General features: G+C 48.1%; 2 protein-coding genes across 2 annotated transcripts in view; both read left to right on the forward strand.

Annotated features, from left to right (window-relative positions):
* The window catches only part of myo10l1 (myosin X, like 1), a 33,587-nt gene extending 20,489 nt beyond the window's left edge, over positions 1-13,098 (forward strand). Inside the window, exons 8-44 of the mRNA XM_062468761.1 lie at positions 59-143; positions 380-486; positions 641-770; positions 913-1,031; positions 1,169-1,315; positions 1,484-1,584; positions 1,720-1,786; positions 1,907-1,999; positions 2,104-2,172; positions 2,285-2,367; positions 2,497-2,605; positions 2,967-3,047; positions 3,256-3,380; positions 3,527-3,647; positions 3,798-3,904; positions 4,038-4,335; positions 4,592-4,861; positions 5,131-5,721; positions 5,815-5,938; positions 6,160-6,298; positions 6,434-6,538; positions 6,846-6,941; positions 7,363-7,456; positions 7,549-7,604; positions 7,732-7,874; positions 8,116-8,310; positions 8,655-8,812; positions 8,944-9,064; positions 9,256-9,404; positions 9,776-9,924; positions 10,205-10,412; positions 10,681-10,817; positions 10,921-11,044; positions 11,232-11,588; positions 11,905-12,081; positions 12,287-12,478; positions 12,606-13,098. Coding sequence (XP_062324745.1) covers positions 59-143; positions 380-486; positions 641-770; positions 913-1,031; positions 1,169-1,315; positions 1,484-1,584; positions 1,720-1,786; positions 1,907-1,999; positions 2,104-2,172; positions 2,285-2,367; positions 2,497-2,605; positions 2,967-3,047; positions 3,256-3,380; positions 3,527-3,647; positions 3,798-3,904; positions 4,038-4,335; positions 4,592-4,861; positions 5,131-5,721; positions 5,815-5,938; positions 6,160-6,298; positions 6,434-6,538; positions 6,846-6,941; positions 7,363-7,456; positions 7,549-7,604; positions 7,732-7,874; positions 8,116-8,310; positions 8,655-8,812; positions 8,944-9,064; positions 9,256-9,404; positions 9,776-9,924; positions 10,205-10,412; positions 10,681-10,817; positions 10,921-11,044; positions 11,232-11,588; positions 11,905-12,081; positions 12,287-12,478; positions 12,606-12,710 — 5,532 coding nt within the window. The 3' untranslated portion in view covers positions 12,711-13,098. The remainder of the gene's footprint in view (positions 1-58; positions 144-379; positions 487-640; positions 771-912; positions 1,032-1,168; positions 1,316-1,483; positions 1,585-1,719; positions 1,787-1,906; positions 2,000-2,103; positions 2,173-2,284; positions 2,368-2,496; positions 2,606-2,966; positions 3,048-3,255; positions 3,381-3,526; positions 3,648-3,797; positions 3,905-4,037; positions 4,336-4,591; positions 4,862-5,130; positions 5,722-5,814; positions 5,939-6,159; positions 6,299-6,433; positions 6,539-6,845; positions 6,942-7,362; positions 7,457-7,548; positions 7,605-7,731; positions 7,875-8,115; positions 8,311-8,654; positions 8,813-8,943; positions 9,065-9,255; positions 9,405-9,775; positions 9,925-10,204; positions 10,413-10,680; positions 10,818-10,920; positions 11,045-11,231; positions 11,589-11,904; positions 12,082-12,286; positions 12,479-12,605) is intronic.
* Positions 13,099-15,679: 2,581 nt separating this feature from the next.
* pttg1ipa (PTTG1 interacting protein a) lies at positions 15,680-20,484 on the forward strand. Its single transcript, XM_062470155.1, has 7 exons — positions 15,680-15,915; positions 16,857-16,909; positions 17,365-17,473; positions 17,573-17,675; positions 18,189-18,254; positions 19,273-19,319; positions 19,554-20,484. The coding sequence occupies exons 1-7, from the start codon at positions 15,831-15,833 to the stop codon at positions 19,589-19,591; spliced, it is 501 nt and encodes a 166-aa protein (XP_062326139.1). The 5' UTR covers positions 15,680-15,830; the 3' UTR covers positions 19,592-20,484.
* Positions 20,485-20,874: the final 390 nt, after the last annotated feature.

Here is a 20,874-nt window from a genome sequence, read left to right on the forward strand (position 1 = left end):
CTTTAACCACACAGTACAAAGATGTACTGAACTGATGTTCTCCTTGCGTGTGTCATAGAACCGGGTGGTGAGGCAGAACCCAGGAGAAAGGAATTATCACATCTTCTACGCTCTGCTGGCTGGGTCTGTCAAGGAGCATAAGGGTGAGGAGGGTCCTGCCAGCGTTTCACACGGTTTGGTAGCTGGATGAATAGATGGATGGATGAACAATGGATAAAGAATGGGCGGATAATGGATGGATGGTTAGGCAGATGGATTCATGCATGGATGGATAATGGATGGATTGGTGGTTAGATAGATGGATGAATGGATGGATGTATTGTGTGGATTAATGAGTGAGTTTGTGCTCATGTTGTTTCCTCTCCACTTCCTGTATCAGAGCTGTACTTCCTGGGCGACCCTGCTGAGTCGTTCCACTACCTCAACCAATCAGGTTGCCTCAAGGATAAGAGCCTCGATGACAAACAACTCTTTAACAGCGTCATGGTCAGTGTGTGTGTGTGTGTGAGTGAGTGTGTGTTAGTCTCCCTTTCCAGGCATAAGCATGAGGAGAATGTATGTGCCTTGGAAGTTTCACATTGAATTGTCCCACCTTTCCTGTCTCCCGTTATGTGTCTCTCTCCCTCTCTCCTCTCTGCAGGAGGCGCTGAAGGTGATGGAGTTCACCGAGGAGGAGATCCGGGACATGTTCAAGCTGCTGTCTGGAGTCTTACAGATGGGCAACATGGAGTTCATGACTGCAGGAGGAGCACAGATAACCTCCAAGCAAGGTCAGTGTGTGTGTGTGCGGGTGGGTGAGAGTATTGTGCGTGTGTGTGTTTACATATGAATGTATACTGTACACATGTTGGAGTGTGTGTGTGTGTTCATGAATGCATATGTGTGTGTGTGACCCCTCTCTCCCTCCTCCAGTGCTCAGTAATGTCAGTGAACTGCTGGGCCTGGATTCCTTCCAGCTGTCTGAAGTCCTGACTCAGCGTTCCATGATCCTCCGAGGAGAGGAGATCTGCTCCCCTCTCACCATAGAACAGGTACACCCACACACACACGCGCACACGTGCACACACACTCATGCAGATGCCCTTTCATCACAACACACACTCCAACAAAACAATCACAAACACATGCTTGACACATAGTCTTGACACTACCATCTCTCCTCCAATAGGCTGTGGATTCCCGAGACTCTGTTGCCATGGCGCTATATTCCCAGTGTTTCTCCTGGATCATTCTTCGGATCAACCAGAAGATCAAAGGGAAGGACAACTTCAAATCCATCGGGATCCTCGACATATTTGGCTTTGAGAACTTTGAGGTGAGGGCCCCCTCACGTCTCAGAGACACATAGACGTGTCCATTCTTATTCAAGTACCAACACAACACAATTGTTCCCCTTAAGGGTCAAGTTACCCTCTGACACAGCATCTGGTGTACCTTTTCACATAACAATTGGAGTAAAGTCTGTTCCTTTTTGTCCTTTCAGGTGAATCGGTTTGAGCAGTTCAACATCAACTATGCCAACGAGAAACTGCAAGAGTACTTCAACAAGCACATATTCTCCCTGGAGCAGCTGGAGTATAACAGGTACACACACACACCTACACACACACACAGACACACAGACAGAGAGAACCTGTCACCGGCAACGCAGAGAGGGAGTGTGTGACACACAGACACACCAGCATAAGTTGAGTTGTGTGTGTGTGTGCATTCTCATAGGGAGGGCGTCCAGTGGGATGCTATTGACTGGATGGATAACGCAGAGTGCCTGGATCTCATAGAGAAGGTTTGAGCTCTTCTGACTTGCTAACTGGCTCCAGGTGTCATAGTGGGGTCGTTATGCCCGTGACTTTGATTGGGTCATGTATGTGTGACGGTAATTCCATCATGGTTCTCTCACACATAGAAACTGGGCATGTTGGCGCTGGTCAACGAGGAGAGCCGCTTCCCCAAAGGAACAGACTTCACCCTGCTGGAGAAGCTACACAGCAGGCACTCGGTGAGTGGTCGACACACGGGCCAACTTGAAGGACATGGAATAGGGTGTCCCGAAAAATGAATTGTATTCCAACCTGTGTCCTCTCTTCACTTTGTTTTGTGCAGACAAACCCTTACTACGTGAAGCCCAGACTGGCTGACCATCAGTTTGGAATCAAGCACTACGCTGGAGAGGTGACTGGACTCGTTTGTGAGCTGGAGTGTGTTGGTGTGTGTTGGTGTGTGCCTGTGCTTGTGTGTGTGTACACGTCACGTCGTCTGACGGTGAACTCCCTCGCTCTGTCAGGTTCTATATGATGTCCGAGGGATCCTGGAGAAGAACCGAGACACCTTCAGAGACGACATCCTAAACATGCTCAAGGACAGCAGGTAGGACGCCATCATCGGCCCGGGGCCGACTGCTTACTCCATGTCTTCCTTGCTAGATCTGAAGACAATATGGATTGTCTGAGCTGTCATTCAAACCTTCAATATTCCACCTATCCACGTGCGCTCCAGGCTGGACTTCATCTACGACCTGTTTGAGAAGGTGGGCAGCAGGAACAACGAGGAGACTCTGAAGATGGGCACGGCCAGACGCAAGCCCACCGTCAGCTCGCAGTTCAGGGTAGGAGCCCAGAGACACGCTTATCTTCTTTGAAGATGTTTTGGTTTGTATTTATGGATATCGATAGAGGCAGTGTGAGCTAGACAGGAATGCAGGGTGGAGAGAGAGGGAAAGACATGCAGGAAACGACGAGAGCCGGAATCGAGCACGCACAGCCTTAAGCCACCCGAGACACACATTTCTAAGCTTCCCATGCTCTCTCTCGCTCTCTCTCTTTCTCTCACTCTCTCTCTCTCTCTCTCTCTCTCTCTCTCTTTTTCCACAATGTACCCAAATATATTCTCTTGAGGATTCAAAGAGTCCTTACAATAGACAGTCTGAATGAGAGAGTGTTGGCTGATACGGTGTCTCTTTGTCTCAGGACTCTCTCCACGCTCTCATGGCTACCCTGAGTGTGTCCAACCCCTTTTTCATACGCTGCATCAAACCCAACATGGACAAGGTTAGTAGAATTAATTCAAGTCAAATCTTTATTTGCATGGCCGTTTTGTTTTTTAAGTCGCAAAAAGCTTCTTATGTGTCCTACTGTATTTGTACACACAACTTCTGTATCTCCAACTTTTACATCGTAGCCTATTCAGTGGGGCAAACGATGACTGCAAACCTTTGACATTTCACTGCAGTTCTCATTCCTTTTCTGACCTCTGTAGAATCCCAGCAAGTTTGATCCGGAAGTTGTTCTGAACCAGCTGAGGTATTCTGGGATGCTGGAGACTGTCAAGATCCGTCGGGCAGGCTTCCCTGTCCGCAGAACCTTCAAGGACTTCTTCTGTCGGTAAGTTCTGTGTGCGAGCGTGTGTTCGTTGCTTAGTGCGTGTGTGTATTGGTGTGTGTACGTGTCTGCTTAGTGGTGGATTCACATCGATTCGTCAGTTGAACTGGTTATCGATGGACGTGTGTGTATGTCTCTCTCTGTCTCAGGTACAAGATCATTGTGAAGGGGAAGGAGAAGACAGCTGCAGGAGATGATAAGAAGAAGAGCACAGACCTGCTGGTCAAATACGACAAGACCAAGAAGGAGTGGCAGCTTGGGAAGACCAAGGTAAAGCCCCGCCCAGCACACTCCAGACGGAAACACATCCTCTCACAGTGGCCTTCAATAGATCTGCAATGATCTGTTGATGTAGTGTAGCTATACCCGTTGAGATCGATGTCATCTGACGGTCACATGACCGTTGACCTTTTCCTGCAGGTGTTCATGAAGGAGTCTCTGGAGCAATGTCTGGAGAAGGACCGGGACGAGGTGCGTCGGCAGGCAGCCATGATCATCAGAGCTCACCTGCTCACCTTCTCAGCCAGGTAAGACCTGAGGAGATAGCGGGAGTCTGTTTTTCTATGTATCTGCAGGTAAGAGATCCATGGGACCCCACTCGTTTAGGTCCCATTTCCTATTCACCTCCATTCAATCCTCTTCCACTTCTCCTGTCGACAGGAAGCACTTCAAGCGCGTGCGCGTCAGTGTCGTCACCCTCCAGAAGCACTTCCGCACCCACCTCCTGCGCAGGCGGTTCCTGCGGAAGCGCAAAGCGGCGCTGGTGCTGCAGAAACATCGGCGGGGTCAGGTGGCTCGGACACGGGTCCGGAAACTCCGGGAGGAGAGGAGGAAGAGGGAGGAGGCGGAGGGGAAGACGGGCGAGGAGGGGAAGAAGGACCAGGCGGAGAGAGGAGAGGGGGAGTCGGACGAGGAGATGGAGGGAGGAGCGGAGGGGAAGGAGGTCAAGGCCTCAGAGGTAAACTGTTCTTTCTCTGTGGGTCGCTCTGTTGAGCATCATAAAGGCCACACACTACTAGTCATCTTATAGTAAAAAAAAATATGAATGAAAAAGGATGTCAAACTGTGTCATTGTTCTCTTTCATAGCCATTTGTATTCCTATTTATCTGGGGTGTCGATTGAGTTCATGTTATGACATGACATGGCAGAATGGACCCATGTGTTTTGAATTCTTTCTTCAGTCGTTGATCTGGTTTCTCTTCGACCTCCTCAGAGGGTGTCTCCCGGTGGGACTGAGGAGGAGGCCCGTCAGATGGAGGAGATCCTGAACCTGGAGCGAGAGATCGAGCGCCTGCAGAAGAAGAGAGAGGACGGCGTGTCCCAGCTGTGCGAGTCCTCCAAACAGGAGCTCCGGCTACGCAGGGACGCCGAGATCAAGCGGCTGAAGAAGGAGGCTTCACGCAAGGCCACGGAACTCATCGACCTCCTGGACTTTGGGGGCCTGGAGCCCGGCCTAGCGGCTCCCTCTGGTGCTTCGGCGGAGGTGAGTGATGTTCAGGGGGCGCCCTCTAGATGAGGCTAAAGGCATTACACTGATAAAGCTTCCTTATAAAACAACTGTAAATATGATCATGGTGTTAAATATATATTTTTTTATTTATACAGGATGAATATATTATATATTATACATTATTTTATTCAGTAAAGTTATACATTATATATACATTATAATACTTTCTGTCTTTTGAAACTTCGGAAGAAGTTTGACCGCAACTCTAATTGAACTCCTCTGACTCTCTGTCTCCACTCCAGGCCAAACCCAAACCCAAGCCCCAGGAGGGGGCAGCAGGAGCCACAGCAGCACCCAAAGAGGAGGAGGTGGACGAGGGCTTCCATGCGGAAGAGGAGGGGTGCATCCCCCTGCCGGACTTCCCCCCTCCGGCCGAGACGGACACCCCCCTGGACCAGGACATCTTCGCCCACCTGCCCCCTCCTCCTCCGGCCTTCGCCGAGGGGACTGTGTCGGCGGCGCCCCCTCCCCCTCCTCCCTTGCCCGGAGACGGCTCGGCCCTGCCTCCCCCTCCTCCCCCTCCTCCCCCGCCCCCCTGCCTGCCTGGCATGGAGGGACCAGGGGGAGAGAACCAAGAGAAGGAGGGTGACCTGGGGAGGAAGACGAGCATGGCGGAGAGCCTGGGAGACGGGGAGGAGCCCATCTACAGCATGCCGGCCGACACCGAATCCGACTACGACCAGGAGGAGGAGGAGGGCTCTGTCACCGCGGGAGACGACGGGTCCGGTACCGGGAGCAACCGTGGCAGCGCGGCCATGACGGAGGACGAGAAGTTGAGGAAGTCCACCTGCACCAACGCCAGCCTCGAGTCCTACAGAGGCAGCTCGAGCTCTGTGAGTACACGCACACACGCACACACACGCGCACACGCACACACACGCTAACACACACACAGACGCACTTTAACGTCACTGTCGTTGTTGCAGTACGTGGAGAGCGACGATGAGCATGACGGCCTGCTGGACACCGACGAGGAGGTGACCAATGGGAGAGTGAGCGTGCTCAATGGGAACGGACCAGCGTACTTCCACAGCTACCTGTACATGAAGGGTATGTACACACACACACACTACAGGTATACACACACTACAGGTATACACACACTACAGGTATACACACACGGACACACTACAGGTGCATACACACACACAGTTCCTCCTCAAGAGCTGTCCTACCACCTCTGGATTCGCACAGTTCTCCTGCAGGCCGTCCACACACACGCCCTTGCTACCCGTGCCTTCCCCTTCCCCACCTCTCTCCTCCCTCCCCAGCTGGTCTGATGATCCCGTGGAGGAGGCGTTGGTGTGTGTTGAAGGACGAGACCTTCATGTGGTTCCGCTCCAAACAGGAGTCGCTCAAGTCTGGCTGGCTCTACAAGAAGGGTGGCGGCCTCTCAACTCTTTCCCGCAGGTGTGTGTGTGTGTGTGTGTGTCATCAAGGAAGCTGAAACCTGAAACCTGACCCTAACCCTGTCCCGGACCCTAACTCTGCTCCTTTTTCGATCACTCATTCTCATTCTAGAATTGTCTCAACCCTACCCCACAGGAACTGGAAGATGCGCTGGTTTGTTCTGAGGGACAATAAGCTCATGTACTTTGAGAACGACAGCGAGGAGAAACTGAAGGGAACCATTGACATACGTGCGGCCAAGTAAGCCTCAGAGAGAGAGAGTGCTCGATCCTGACGTCGTGAAGCTTCTCTCGCTCTCTCGTGCTCTCTTTCTCTCTCTCTCTCTCTCTCTCTCTCTCTCTCTCTCTCTCTCTCTCTCTCTCTCTCTCTCTCTCTCTCTCTCCATTTCCCTCTCTCTTTGTTTCCCCCTCGCTGTCTCTGTCTCTTTAACTCTCTCTCTCTCTCCATCTGTTTCTTTCTATGTCTTGGTCTATCCCTTGCCCTCTCTTTTTCTCCGTCCCCCCCGTCCCCCCGTCTCTCTCCCACTCTTACGATCTTGTTATTTCAGAGAGATAGTGGACAATCACGAGAAGGAGAATGCACTGAACATTGTGACAGATGAGAGGACCTATCAGGTGTTTGCCGAGTCACCAGAGGATGCCAGGTACGCAGGAACCTGTCTCACCCTCCAACCCAGGCTACCAACACCACCACTGCACTGAATTTGATTAAATGAATTGCCCACAGCCATTTGAGTTGAAGAACCGGATTAATTGAGCCAAATGGCTCTAGGCAATTCATTTCATCATATCATTTGAGTCAACTTCATTGATCAGGTTTTACAGTTTGATAGACAGAGTATGGAGGGACACAATGCTAACGTCTCCTTCTCAATCTCTTTTCCTGCCTCTTCCTCCCCCACTGTCTCTGTGTCCACCCCCCTCTCTCCATCTCTGTGTCTGTCCTTCTCTCTCTCTCTCTCTCTCTCTCTCTCTCTCTCTCTCTCTCTCTCTCTCTCTCTCTCTCTCTTGTTCTCTCTCTTTCTCTATCTCTATGTCCATCCCTCTTTCTTCCTCCCATTCCAGTGGGTGGTTCAACGTGCTCAGTAAGGTGCATGTGTGTACCCCCGAACAGCTCATGGATATGTCTCACGAGCAGGCCAACCCCAAGAACGCTGTGGTCAGTTCCTCCACCTGCCTGGCTCTGCTTACATCTACACTAACATGTGCTTTGTTCCATGTTTAAACATAATCTACCTGTCCCACCCTCAGGGCACGCTGGATGTGGGGCTCATAGACTCTGTGTGTGCCTCAGACAACCCTGACAGGTGAGACGGCCATTTTGAGCCTTTGCACACAAACACAAAGACTTACGGACAAACAAAGTCACACACACACAGACGCACACATCCGTACTCTTCCCAGCTGTAATCACAACCTCATGTATCCCCGCAGGCCCAACTCGTTTGTGATCATCACAGCCAACCGGGTGATCCACTGTAACACAGACAGCCCAGAGGAGATGCACCACTGGATCAGCCTGCTGCAGAAGCCCAAGGGAGACTCCAGGATAGACGGGCAAGAGTTCCTGGTCAGGGGTGGGTAACGCACACACACACACACTGCACGCTGTCACACAATACACATTCACATACTGGGCACACACTCCGATCCGCTCAATAAGTCAGAGAGTCATTCAATCACTCACCCAACCACTCACCGACTCACAGACAGTGTTACCTTTCTTGGTATAGTTGTACTTTCTCAGGATATAGAATAAGTAACATTCTGCTTACACCTCACCTCACCTCAACCCTCCCCTCTCCCACACACCACCAGGCTGGCTCCACAAGGAGATTAAGACGGGGGCCAAGAGCTCGTGCCTGAAGCTGAAGAAGCGCTGGTTTGTGTTAACCCACAACTCCCTGGACTACTACAAGAGCTCCGAACGCAACTCCTCCAAGATGGGAACTCTCCTCCTCAACTCCCTCTGTTCCGTCGTTCAGCCCGACGAACGGGTGCACCGGGAGACAGGTGAGAGAGGGAGGGAGGAAGGGAGGGAGGGGGGGGAGGGAGGGAGAGAGGGAGAGAGGGGGGGGAGGGAGGGAGAGAGGGAGAGAGGGGGGGGAGGGAGGGAGAGAGGGAGGGGGGGGGAGGGGGGGGGGAGGGAGGGGGGGGGGGGAGGGAGGGAGGGGGGGGGGGGAGGGACTTGAGAGATTGTAGGGTTCGGGAACAGAGAATTGACAGAGGGGTAGAAAAGTAATCTTTTATAGGCTTAAAGACTCCGATCCTGCCATGAAGGATTACTGCGGAGGGTTTAGGATAGAGGGTAAAGTGTGTGGGATGCATACTAGAATACTCCCCTCATTGTTTTTCAGGCCACTGGAACATCATAGTGCATGGGAGAAAACACTCGTACCGCCTGTACACTAAGATGCTAAACGAGGCCATGAGGTGGACAGCTGCCATACAGGGGGTCATTGACAGCAAGACCCCCATAGAGACCCCCACCCTGCAGCTCATTCGAGACATCAAGGTGGGGCACACGCACACACGCACACACGCACAGGCATGACATATGACCCTGGCTAAACAGGTGCCAAGTTTTTTGGGTTGAAAGCATCCTATCAAAGTCTGTTGAATTCCATCCCTTGACTGTGTGTGCAGGAGAACAGTGTGAACCCAGACCTGGTGGAGCAGACCTACAGGAGGAACCCCATCCTCAGATACACCCAGCACCCTCTCCACTCTCCTCTCCTCCCCTTACCCTACGGAGAGGTGTCCAGGCGTACGTATACACCCTACAACCTACACCCTGCCTACTACACCCTACATACATACAAACTACGGTATACTGTATACTACTGCTCGACCCGGCACCCTCTCCACCTTCCTCTCCTGTGTCCATGTCGACCAATACTATACGATTCTCACTACCCTGCTAGTAATGTCAGGCTGTGCTTCCCATCCCCCGTGCAGTCCAGAGGGAGCAGGGCTACGCCAGCCTGCAGGACGAGGCCGTCAGGGTGTTCAACTCCCTGCAGGAGATGGAGACGCTGGCCGACACGGTGCCCATCATCCAGGGCATCCTGCAGACCTGCCAGGACCTGAGGCCTCTCCGGGACGAGGTACGCACAGCAGTACACACACACGCTCGGTCAGTCTCAAACACACACACACACGCTCGGTCCGTCTCAAACACACACAAACACGCTCTGTCAATCTCAAACACACACGCATACACTCTGTCAGTCTCAAACACACACACATACACTCTGTCAGTCTCAAACACACACACACACATACACTCTGTCAGTCTCAAACAAACATACACACACACGCTCTGTCAATCTGAAGCATGCACACAAACATTCTTTCTGTTTCAAATGCTCGCACACAGATTCTGGCACAGTCTTGAATTGATGTGACTGTGTACATGTGTTAAAGAGTTTGACATCTGGAGGAAGTGACTTTGGCCTTTTTCTCTTTCTGTCTATAGGTATATTGTCAGGTGATCAAGCAGACCAATCACGTGCCTCAGCCTAACAGCCCAGCCAATCGGGCACATTGGCACCTGCTCACCTGCATGAGTTGCACCTTCTTGCCCGGCCGAGCCATCCTCAGATACCTGAGATTCCATCTAAAGAGGTGTGTGTGAGAGAATAACGGGAGAGAGTAGAGAGGGAGAGAGGGAGAGAGAGAGAGAGAGAGAGAGAGAGAGAGAGAGAGAGAGAGAGAGAGAGAGGGTGAAGGTAGAGAGGGAGAGAGGGAGAGAGAGAGAGAGAGAGAGAGAGAGAGAGAGAGAGAGAGAGGGAGAGAGAGAGAGAGAGGGAGGGAGAGAGAGAGGGAGAGAGATAAAAAAGACATGTTCAGCCTGTACGTCATCATCAATGTGTGGCAATCACTTCATTACAACGTTATTGTCTAGGGTGCGAGAGCGCTTCCCGGCAACAGAGATAGAGCGCTACGCTGGCTTCATCGGGGAGTCCCTGAAGAAGACCAAATCCAGGGAGTACGTGCCCTCCCAGGAGGAGATCGCCGCCCTGCTGGTCAGACAGGAGATGAGCACCACCGTATACTGCCATGGTGGAGGCTCCTGCAAGATCTCCATCAACTCACACACCACTGCCGGAGAGGTAAACATGCAGACACATGCTCACCACACACACAAACACACAGACACTTAACCACCAGTAAACAAATACAGACACACATAAACCTCAGTAATTTATTAACAAAGAAAGAAATGTGTGTTGCTCTAGCTGGAATGTTCCAGTAAGCTTTCTGTGACAATCCCGTGATCTGGCAGTAACTCTGCTGTAATGTGTCACATTTCACATAGCATTGCTGTAACGTTCCTGTGGCCTCGCTGAAACATTGTTCCGCCGTTCTCCCTGGTTGCAGGTGGTGGAGAAGCTGATCCGAGGCCTGGCCATGGAGGAGAGCAGGAACCTGTTCTCCCTGTTTGAACACAACAAGGTGACCGACCGAGCACTGGAGAGCAGGGTCATCGTGGCCGACGTCCTAGCCAAGTTCGAGAGGTAAGGGAAGTGTGTGGGAGCGTTTCTGTCCGTGTGCATATGTCTGTGTGTGTGTGTGTGTGCTTATGGTGTGTGTACTCACCCTATGTGTGTGTGTTTCCAGACTGGCGGGTAGTGAGGAAGAGGAGGAGGAGGGAGGCTGGAGGCTCTACTTCAAGCTCTACTGTTTCCTGGACATGGAGAGCATGCCCAAAGAGGGAGTGGAGTTTGCCTTCATGTTTGAGCAGGTGGGCTCATCAACTCACAACGAGAGCCAGTGAATGGGCTGTTGCAGTTGGCTACCAATGCATGACAAAAAGTATTCGCATATTGCACACTTTTTAGAAATGGGGTTTAAGAATATATAAATACTTATCTCACCACGTCGCCCCATCCTCTCTCTCTCTCCCTGCTTTTCCTTCCTCTCTCTCTCAGGCTCACGAGTCTCTGATCAGTGGTCACTTCCCCGCGCCAGAGGAGACTTTGCAGCACCTGGCCGCTTTACGGCTGCAGTATCTCCACGGTGATGGTGCAGGCCGGGCCGGGTGGAGCCTGGGGAGCGTCTATCCAATAGGACGTCTCCGCAACCGGATCATCCACTCCACCAAGCAGGGCGCGGCCTCGGCGGGAGGAGGAGCCGGAGGGGCGGGGGAAAGGTCCAGCGGGGGTCAGGGAGCAGGTGGGGGGCAGGGAGGAGGGGCGGGGGCGGGGCAGGAGAAGCGACGCACCCCCAGCTTCCTGGACGGAACGCTGCGACGGAGCTTCAAGACGGGCTCTCTTAAGAAACAGAAAGTGAGTAGCAGACCACACACACACAAACACACACACACACGCAATCTAACAGACAGAACAGTATGGAGAGCCGCTTTGTATAATACATTACAAAATCGTCTTTGCAATAAATTGTATGACTGTAGTTCTTATACCCTCCACGTGGTGGCGCTATCCAGCTGCAGTAAATTACAACTATTACTTTGTGAATGACTCGGTCCATTAAACATTCATACTTTTACTTACAGCATGAAGAATTCTATAAGCCCAAGAGTTATTATCATGGTTGATTGATGAATTGATTGACTGCCTTGTCTTGTCTGTGTGACTCTCCCAGGTGGAGGAGGAGCAGATGCTGGAGATGTGGGTGAAGGAGGAGACGTCAGCCACCCGGGCCAGCGTTCTGGAGAAGTGGACCCGTCTCCAGGGCATGCCCCAGCACCAGGCCCTGCTCAAGTACATGAGTATCGTCAAGGAGTGGCCCGGATATGGGTCAACGCTGTTCGACGTGGAGGTGAGAGGGAGGGAGGGGGGGAGAGAGGGGGGAGAGAGGGGGGAGGAACGGGAAGGGAGACAACTGAGACTTTTGATTGTTCAGCCTTCTTTGTGGCATCCAGTCCAGTCAACAAAGTTGCATTGAAAATGAAAATCACCACAAATGTAGTACCAATTTAACCACTTCCCCGCCTTTTTTGAACCCCTGTCTTACTATCGAACAGTGCAAAGAGGGAGGGTTCCCCCATGACCTGTGGCTGGGTGTGAGTGCTGACAACCTGTCTGTATACAAGAGAGGAGAGCCCAAGCCCCTGGAGACCTTCCAGTACGAACACATCACCTTCTTCGGAGCTCCCCAGCCCTGCACCTACAAGATCACTGTGGACGAGAGGGAGATGTATTTCGAGACGCCCCTGGTGAGTACACATGCTCACACACACAATGTACAAACCCATGTACTGGTACCCATGCGCTGAGCATAACGACCAGACTGCTCTGCACTAATACAAACCCCAATGTCCCGTCATGTGTGTGTGTGTGTAGGTGGGTGAGCTCACCAAGATCATGAAGGCCTACATCAACATGATAGTGAAGAAACGCTGCAGCATCATGTCCGTCTCCAGCGTTGCCAGTGCCTGGATCAGGTGATCGCCAGAAGCCAATAGCAGCCCTCGAATCAGCAGCACGGGGCTTGTCAGAGAGAGAGAGAGACAATGGGATGTCCAGTCCAGAGCTCTGGCTAGCTGGTTTTCACGAAGGAGACCATCTTACCCATCAGCAGATCTTCACAACGGAATCCAAAATGGAGTCTTTTCTCGTCAATAAGTGTGAAGACGGACATAGACACCAACTGTTCTTTTTTCCTGGGAACAAGGGTTAAAATGGGGGGGGGGGGTGAACAACTACGGTGGCTCTACAGACAAAAAGGGGACATATTTAATGTGGACATGGAAAAGATGTCTACTGAAAAAAAAGCATGGGAAAAAAAAAACAAGCAGTATTTTTGGACACTTCTTCCTTACCTTCTAACTCTTAACAGTTTTAGTCCTGCATGTAGATGTTCAAGCACACTCACACTCTCTCTCCGTTCACTCCGGACCAAACGGACCAATGACAACAAGCACAACAACCCCACGTGACCCTTAACCCCCTCCCGCCTGTCCCCCACCCTCCCAGAGCACTGCCAACAGAAGAAGTCCATTGCCTCTTGGTCTTCCCCTATGTCTCTCTCTATGTCCCTTGCTTGCTTTATCACTCTATCTTTATCTTGTTCTTGTTCTCTCTCTCTCCTTCTCTCGCTATCTTTCTCACTGAGTCTGGTTTCTCTTCGGGGGCCAAATGGGAAGTCGGTTCCCCTGTTCGTCAGACTGTGTGGTGATCACTTCCTGTGTGGTGGTCACTTCCTGTGTGGTTCTCACTTCCTGTGGACCTGTGGAGTCCTGTGACCTCACACATCCAACCTTACAGTACCGTAGGATGCAAACATAGCCATAGGAAGTGACTTCAAACAACTTGAACAATTTCACAGAAACCTTTTCTGATAACCGGGATGGCAGGTTTCTAAAGGGACCTTTTGGTCACAATCACCCTGAGTCTGAGCCTCTGTCTTGGGACGGCTGTCTTCTCAAGCCTGGGTATGGAAGCGTTTGTAGAGAGAGGAAGGCTCAGAGTGACCATAAACTATCCCAGGAGGGTGTGAGACTATACATTCTCCTATTTCATGACCTCTTAATACACATTGCATAATTCTATATTAACATGTAACCGACATACACATATACACACGTACACTGGTCGACACGTATCATTTTGTATACTGCACCTATATTGTAGAAACTATAGTGCATTTGAGTGGTCACTGTAATTGTACAGTAAATAGATGCCATTTTAAAGACCATGTGAGTCCTTCTGTGTAAAGTACAGGCAAATGAACAGTCATTAACTCCTGTGTATCTAAGATGCCATTGGAACCCTCACAAGCTGTGCCATCCGCCTACTAGTTTTTCACAGAATTGAAATGTGCAGAACCGTCATGGCGACCATATTGGTTACGGCCTCTTGGAATATTGGCCCACGTGTGTCTCTCTCTCTGTATTCTTGTGACCTTTTAGCCTTGTTTTGCAATACATTCATATTGGTTGAAGCTGCAGTCTATGACCTCTGTGGGCTTCTCTATACATTCTATATCTACCTTTGGTTGATTTTTCCTTTTCAAAGACTGTAGAGTGACTGCAACAAGTACTGTGCCCAAAGGGGAGGGACTCTTGTCTGTGTATGCATACAACCTGTCTGTGGTCATGTGACTAATATATGTCCCTCTCCTCCTCCTCCTCCTCCTCCTCCTCCCCACACACTGTCCCCCTTCTGAAGTGCTGTGTTTGGAATGCTACTGTGAGCGTGTGTATTATTGGTGTATATTGGGTTGGTGGTGGGGAGGGGGGGCGGGGATTACGAAATGAGTAAAAAAGAAAATGATTATTGAGTGTGCACATGAGCTATAAGTATATTTACATGACTAACCTTTTTACAAGAGAATGATGTTGTGATCGTGAAGGGGAGATGGGGGCTGGGTGGGAGGGAAAGTGGGGGTAAAGGGTATTTATTTCATATTGTATGTATTGAAGAGCGACAGAAAGTATTTGTGGTTTGTTGAGAAGTAAACCAACTGGAGAGTGTTGAAAATGACACGGTAATTATTGGAATTGTTGGCATGGGAGTATGGGTTGAAATATATCTATTGGTGAATGGCATCACTTGTCACTGGTCAAAGGATGCGTGTTTGAGATTGTGTGTGAATTGTGGAAAGTGGCCCTAGAGGCGGATGATGTACCTCTCAAAGGGTTCGAAGTCTGTCTACATCTGGATCACCAACTGCACTGTCTCTGAACTCGCTAGTTGGGCAGTATCAACAGACTCCCACTGAGTAAGTCATGTGTCTGCGTGTGTTTTGTCTTGAATCTCACACATTCTCACACACATGGCCCCCAGGATCCTGTCCATAGAATTAGAATGACTAGAACACTGGACATTACAGTTTCAACTAGTACGTGCACCAGTGGCTGCAACGAGATGCAACATTTGGAATGCCTGGGTAATCCATAAGCCATATTCATGTGGAAACAAGAACTGTTTTGTTCTGTTCTTCCATTCTATCTCTATAGGTCAGAGCATAGACATATATGTCTATGGGTCAGTCTAACGACTGCAACACAGAATTGTGAAGCTGCCCCTAGACACAGATCTCTGGTTAGTGTTTCAGGTAGTACTAATGTTAAGGTGAGCAGTTGATAAAGGTAAACTGATGCTAGGTCTGTGTTTACAGGTCGCTGTTTCAACAGGGTCCTGTTCCTGCCGCAGGCGGTCAGAGTGGGGCCTATGTGGGGTTTATGTAATTATCATGATATTGTAAAACGTGCTTGTTTGGGGGGAAAGAGAAAGAGAGAGGAATTCGTTTGTGGTTATTTTTGTTTGTAACTGGCTTTACAAAATTATGCTTTAATAAATTATTTGAAATTGTCCTCAATTTTTGTGTTTTTAATTTGGAGACAAGAATCACTCGCACACAGACACGATCCTACGGACTGATTTGCATAAGGGTGGAACAGGGAGCGTAAAGTCATAGATTTGCGTACACAAGGAGGATTGGGAATTTCTGGCCAATCGCTCTCATCTCAGAGAGGTAGAACAGTAAACAAAGTATTCAGCGTTTTACGCCGTGGAAGACGAGACACGCTGTAAAGTTGGGAGTACTAATTATTCATCTTAAACATGAATATGCGGAGTATTGTCCCTATTGTCCTACTTTTCTTCGGCTTGGCGACGGTGTTCGCGCAGACTTCCGCACTTGGCAACGGTAGGCTAAATCTGGGATGTTATTTGATAAGTCTGTTGACACATTAGTGTATACACAATCTCGACATTATTGATCACAACCCTGAATGCCTCTTTAATTGTCAAACTAACTTAATTTAACCTACTTAAAATAGCGGTTGCTTAGCTTTTTTCTCCTAAACACACATTACATCACATTCAATTCTTTCATAATGAATGTCATCACTGACTCACAGAGGGAAGTGTCACTGGACAACTCTAGTCAAAAATAGGTTAATAGAGGAAATAATTCCTCTTTGAGTTTATAAAAACGAGATGATATTGTCTCCATGGACCATGACTTAACCTGACCTGGAGATCAAAAACTATGATATAAACTGAAGCAACATAAAACAGGCGTTATGAACAACATGATCATTGTAAACATTAGCATGAGGGACTTTTACTACCAAGATTTATGTTTTATGTTACATGTCTAGTTCAACCAAATCTCTGTAGGCTGAGACATTAGATCCCTGGGTAACTGAAACCTCTCATAGGGAACAATGGCTCAGTCTTACTTGTTTCTCAGCCTGTCCAAGGCCTTACCAAGTTGAAGAAAGATTAACTTTGATGCTATAAACCTCACAGAGCTCAATAGCACAACTTCCATAACTCTGTAAAGTATCTAGCCGGATGTGGAGGGTGGTGAGGATTGTAAAGTTTAGTTCATGTGTGAGTGTGTTTGTGTTTCCATGGTAGACTTCTGTAGGGATTAACTGTTGTTTAGATCTTGTGATCTATTGTAGCAGGAGTAACAGAGGCTGACCTTGTCCTCTGTTCCATTGCTCCAGGGTTGTTTGTGATAAAGACTCATGATTTATTTATCAGAGATCACACATGACACATTTCATTCACTCTCATCTCTCTCTTAATTGCCCTCCACCTTGTCTCCCCACCTCCTCTCTTTTTTCTGTCTCTCAGCATGCGAGACTAAGAATGGAACAAGCTGTGAAGAATGTCTAAGCAATGTGACGGTGAGTCTGGGATAAAGTTCTCATTTTTCTGGACCAGTCACAGGGCAAGCAACACACTCTCACTGGCTAGTCTGCTCTCTGACCACATGAGGTCCTTAACTGGGCTAATCCCCTGTGAAATGTGTGTGTGTGTGTGTGTGTGTGAGAGAGAGAGAATATGCGTACCAGCCTGTATGATTTGTTAGCACCACCCATGCCTGTTAGACTGGTTGGACTAGGAAGGAACCGAATATAGAAGCTCACCTTCTATCTAACTCTCTCATGGGCCACTGCTCATTCTCCTCCCCCCTCCCTCTCTCTTTTCTTTATCCAGGAAAGCTCTCTCATGAGTTGACCACCAACTCTGGACGAAGTCCATCTGAGTCTAGAAAAGTGATTTCTTCTCAAATCAATTGATGTCTAAATGAAGTCCTCATTGTTAGTCTGTGTGTCTGTTTTACTGTGTGTCCTTATAGTGCCTGTGGTGCATTAAAACCAAGATGTGCATAACGTATCCGGTAAACACCATTCTGCCCCCCCATGCTGTCTGCCCCCTCAATGATGCCCGCTGGGGGCTGTGCTGGAGTAAGAGAACACACTACACACACACACACCACTATACAAGCTCCTATGAATCTGATCCGGTGACGACTTGGCACTAATCTTTCATTTTCCTCTATGCAGTGAACTTCCAGACACTGATCATAACCTTGTCAGTGGTAGCTGGAGTCATCATCATCGCCTTCTTGGTCTGCCTGTTCTGCTGTTGCAAGTGTGAAAACTTTGGGTAAGACAGCTGGGAAATGGCCCTGTTGCCGGCCAAACCTGTTGTGGTCCCGTGCCTTTTACTGGCTCAAATCCAGCAACATACGCCACAGTGAAGATTGGATGACTGGATGATTAGTCTCCATCTAGATCTCAGTCTGACAAACAAACACATTCCTTATCTCTTTATTCTTGAACATCAAGTTCATGAGCCAGTATTGCTTCAACAGTTTTGTGTGCAATACTTCCTTGTTTGTGATGATATTTGGGGATTGTGTGTGAGGTCTTGTGATGTTGGGGGTATGTGTGTTTTAAGTGAAGTACACACTTAGAAGTTTGATAATTTCACGTTGTCCTACTACGCCTTTATATTGGTTTTGGTGTGGTCACCAAAAGTACTTTATGGTACTTCAAACAAACCCTCCATTGGTTAACCAAAATAGTTTTTTTATATATTTAAGTCCAGCTTATTTCAATTAGCTCTGAGCATAATTAACTGTCATCCAATGTGTGTGTCTGTGTTTCTTTGTTGTAGGTCAAAGAGGTTTGAAGATAAGATGGAGAGACAAGCCAACAAGACAAAGGGCAAACAGGAAGAAAGGTGAGTGGATGAACAGAGTTCTATACAACCCGCATGCCTGTGTTTGTAATTGTTGGGGTAAGTCTAATAGGGTTTGCTAGCCCATTTTTGACCAGACTAAGCCTCTTTATATGAGGGTCTAAATGCTTTAGGTCATTCCTCAGACTGGTTTGACCACAGCAAACCCATGCCTAGTTATTAATATTCTGAGGGAGTTTTGGGGAAATGTATCTATCAAGTACATGAGTACTATGTCAAGTATCAAGTACATCAAGGCCTGTTTTGAGACTAGGGGACCTGTTTAGTAAGTGTGAGATGTGTGTGTGTGTTTGGTTTGGTGTGTCAGTCAGTGCGCACACATGTAGTGATTGTGATCAGAACCCAACCTATGTCGCTTTGTCATTCCTGCTCTATATAAGTTTCCATCATGGTCCATAGTCATGACAAAAGCATATTCACACACAGGGCTGGCCCTGGCCGTGGTGGAGCCCTAGGCAAGATTTTAAACTGCCCCCTTCATCCCCTTTCCTAAATCCCCCAGCTCTAAACAGTAAAACACCACTTCATTTTCTAACTGAAAACTTTTTTTTCTCTTTTGCTAGATTGTAAAGCAATATCAGTAAGAATATGAAAAGTACCAGACATAATAAATAACGGATTCATTATACATAATAATTTGGCATATTCTTCTGCACCAAAAAAGAAAAGCAACACTACTGTTGTTGCCACAAGAGGGCACCCTTCCGAAAAAAACTAAAAAAAACAACTTTCTCTTGCGCCCACTTAGCATTTTGCGCCCTAGACAACACCCTATGTTGCCTATGACACGGGGCAGCCCTGACACACACATAAACACGTCACAAAACGATTTACCAGCCCAAACAGGTTTGTAACCTGCGTGTGACTATTCATCTAGGCGGAAGGTTTTAGAATCATTCAGTCATTTAGTAAGTGTGTGTTCTTAAATGAGCAGACAAGAAAGTATTGTTTGTGTGTGTGTCCTATTTATTTTAACCAAATTCATGTTTTTCCTATGTAGGAGAGCAGAGATGAGACAGAGACATGAGGAAATCAGAACTAAATATGGTAACACATACCCTCACATGCGCACACACACACACACCCTTACCTGCACACGCTCCAACCTCCCTCCATAACATCTTTGTCTATGGCTTACACCATTAACCTTTTAAACACTACCACTTTGATCAACCGTTTCTCTTTTTCTCTCTCCCTCTCTGTTTACCCATCACTGTATTTCTCTGTGTATATCTCTCTCTCTCTCTGTTTCTCTCTCTCTATGTCTCTCTCTCTCACTAGGTCTAAGTGGAGCAAATAAATATTCTCGATTTTCGTGAGCTGATATCTGACCTTCATATAATGAACTGGCTAATGAACACTCATGACCCCTGACCTTCACACCCCGTCCCTGGAATCCCTGACGCCAAACCCAGACCTAAGATCTGGGATCACAAAGTGACTCAAGCATTATATCAGTGTGTTGGAGGTTATTTTAAGATCTGCTGTCTACTTAAAACGTAGGTCAGTTAGTAAGTATTTTATGCTAAATGTAAAAATGATCAAATAGGTTTAGAAGATTGACTCCCCCGATGAGCTTCAAGCTTGGTGGGTATGACAGTGATATGAAGCATTTTACCTTCTGGTTTCCATTCTCACTTGTCTTTGGTTGAATCCTGTTGAGAGATTAGGATCATAAGTCAAATATCTGAGAAATTCTCCCCTCCGAAACATCAACAGGATCAAATTGTGTAATGCCAGTAATGAACAGAGCTTAAGTTGGTGACATTTATTACTGAAAATTGTTGCTTTATTTTGGTCAACTATTTATATTTTTTATTTTGGTGATTCTCATGGTTCCAAATCAAGGTTGATAATTATGTTCAGAGCTTAAATAACTAGTTCGGTTTAAGAAGTCTGACAAAGAGAGATAGATCAAATGTGCATCACACACTCAATTAACCTGTAAACTGGTCTTATACATACATATATATACAAGTATATCATTTGAGTTAAGAAAGTTTGCCTACAAACCAAAGCCTCATACAAGCAGGGGACTATGTTCAGAATGTTGTACTACATCAAACAGAAAGAACACTTCAATTTCTTGTTTATCATCCTCTTTGCATGGTCAAATATGTCATCTGTTAAGCAAAAATGTGTAACTTACATTTTTCCTGCTTCTGTTAATTGATCACCTATTTTATTGAAATTAAAGGACATCTCAATAAGATGTGTTTGTATGTTTCTTTTTGTATGAAGATAGCGCTTGATTCCCTCTCCTTGTTTAGAGTGTTTGAGCGCCTCCTGGTTGTCAAGAGCTCATTGTAGCCATAAACAATGTGGAATCGTACTTTTTTTCAATTTTCTAAATTGTATTTTTCTATAGGTATAGTTGGTATGATGTAACAACGAGAGGATTGAAGGGCCTTTTGGTGAGTGTTCCAAAGGTTCACTCTTTTCCTGAAATGTACCTTTTCCGACTCTCAGTTAACTTAAACGCATATGACTAGTAAAAGTATGGGATCACACGCCAATCCTATTGCTTGGAAATCTTTGAAAGGAAGTCGCACGACTGCTCTTGGCTGGTGCCGTGGGTTCTCCCCTTCGCGTGCCCGAGTAT

Source organism: Osmerus eperlanus, chromosome 9 (genome assembly GCF_963692335.1).
Source record: "Osmerus eperlanus chromosome 9, fOsmEpe2.1, whole genome shotgun sequence".
NCBI classification, from domain to species: domain Eukaryota; kingdom Metazoa; phylum Chordata; class Actinopteri; order Osmeriformes; family Osmeridae; genus Osmerus; species Osmerus eperlanus.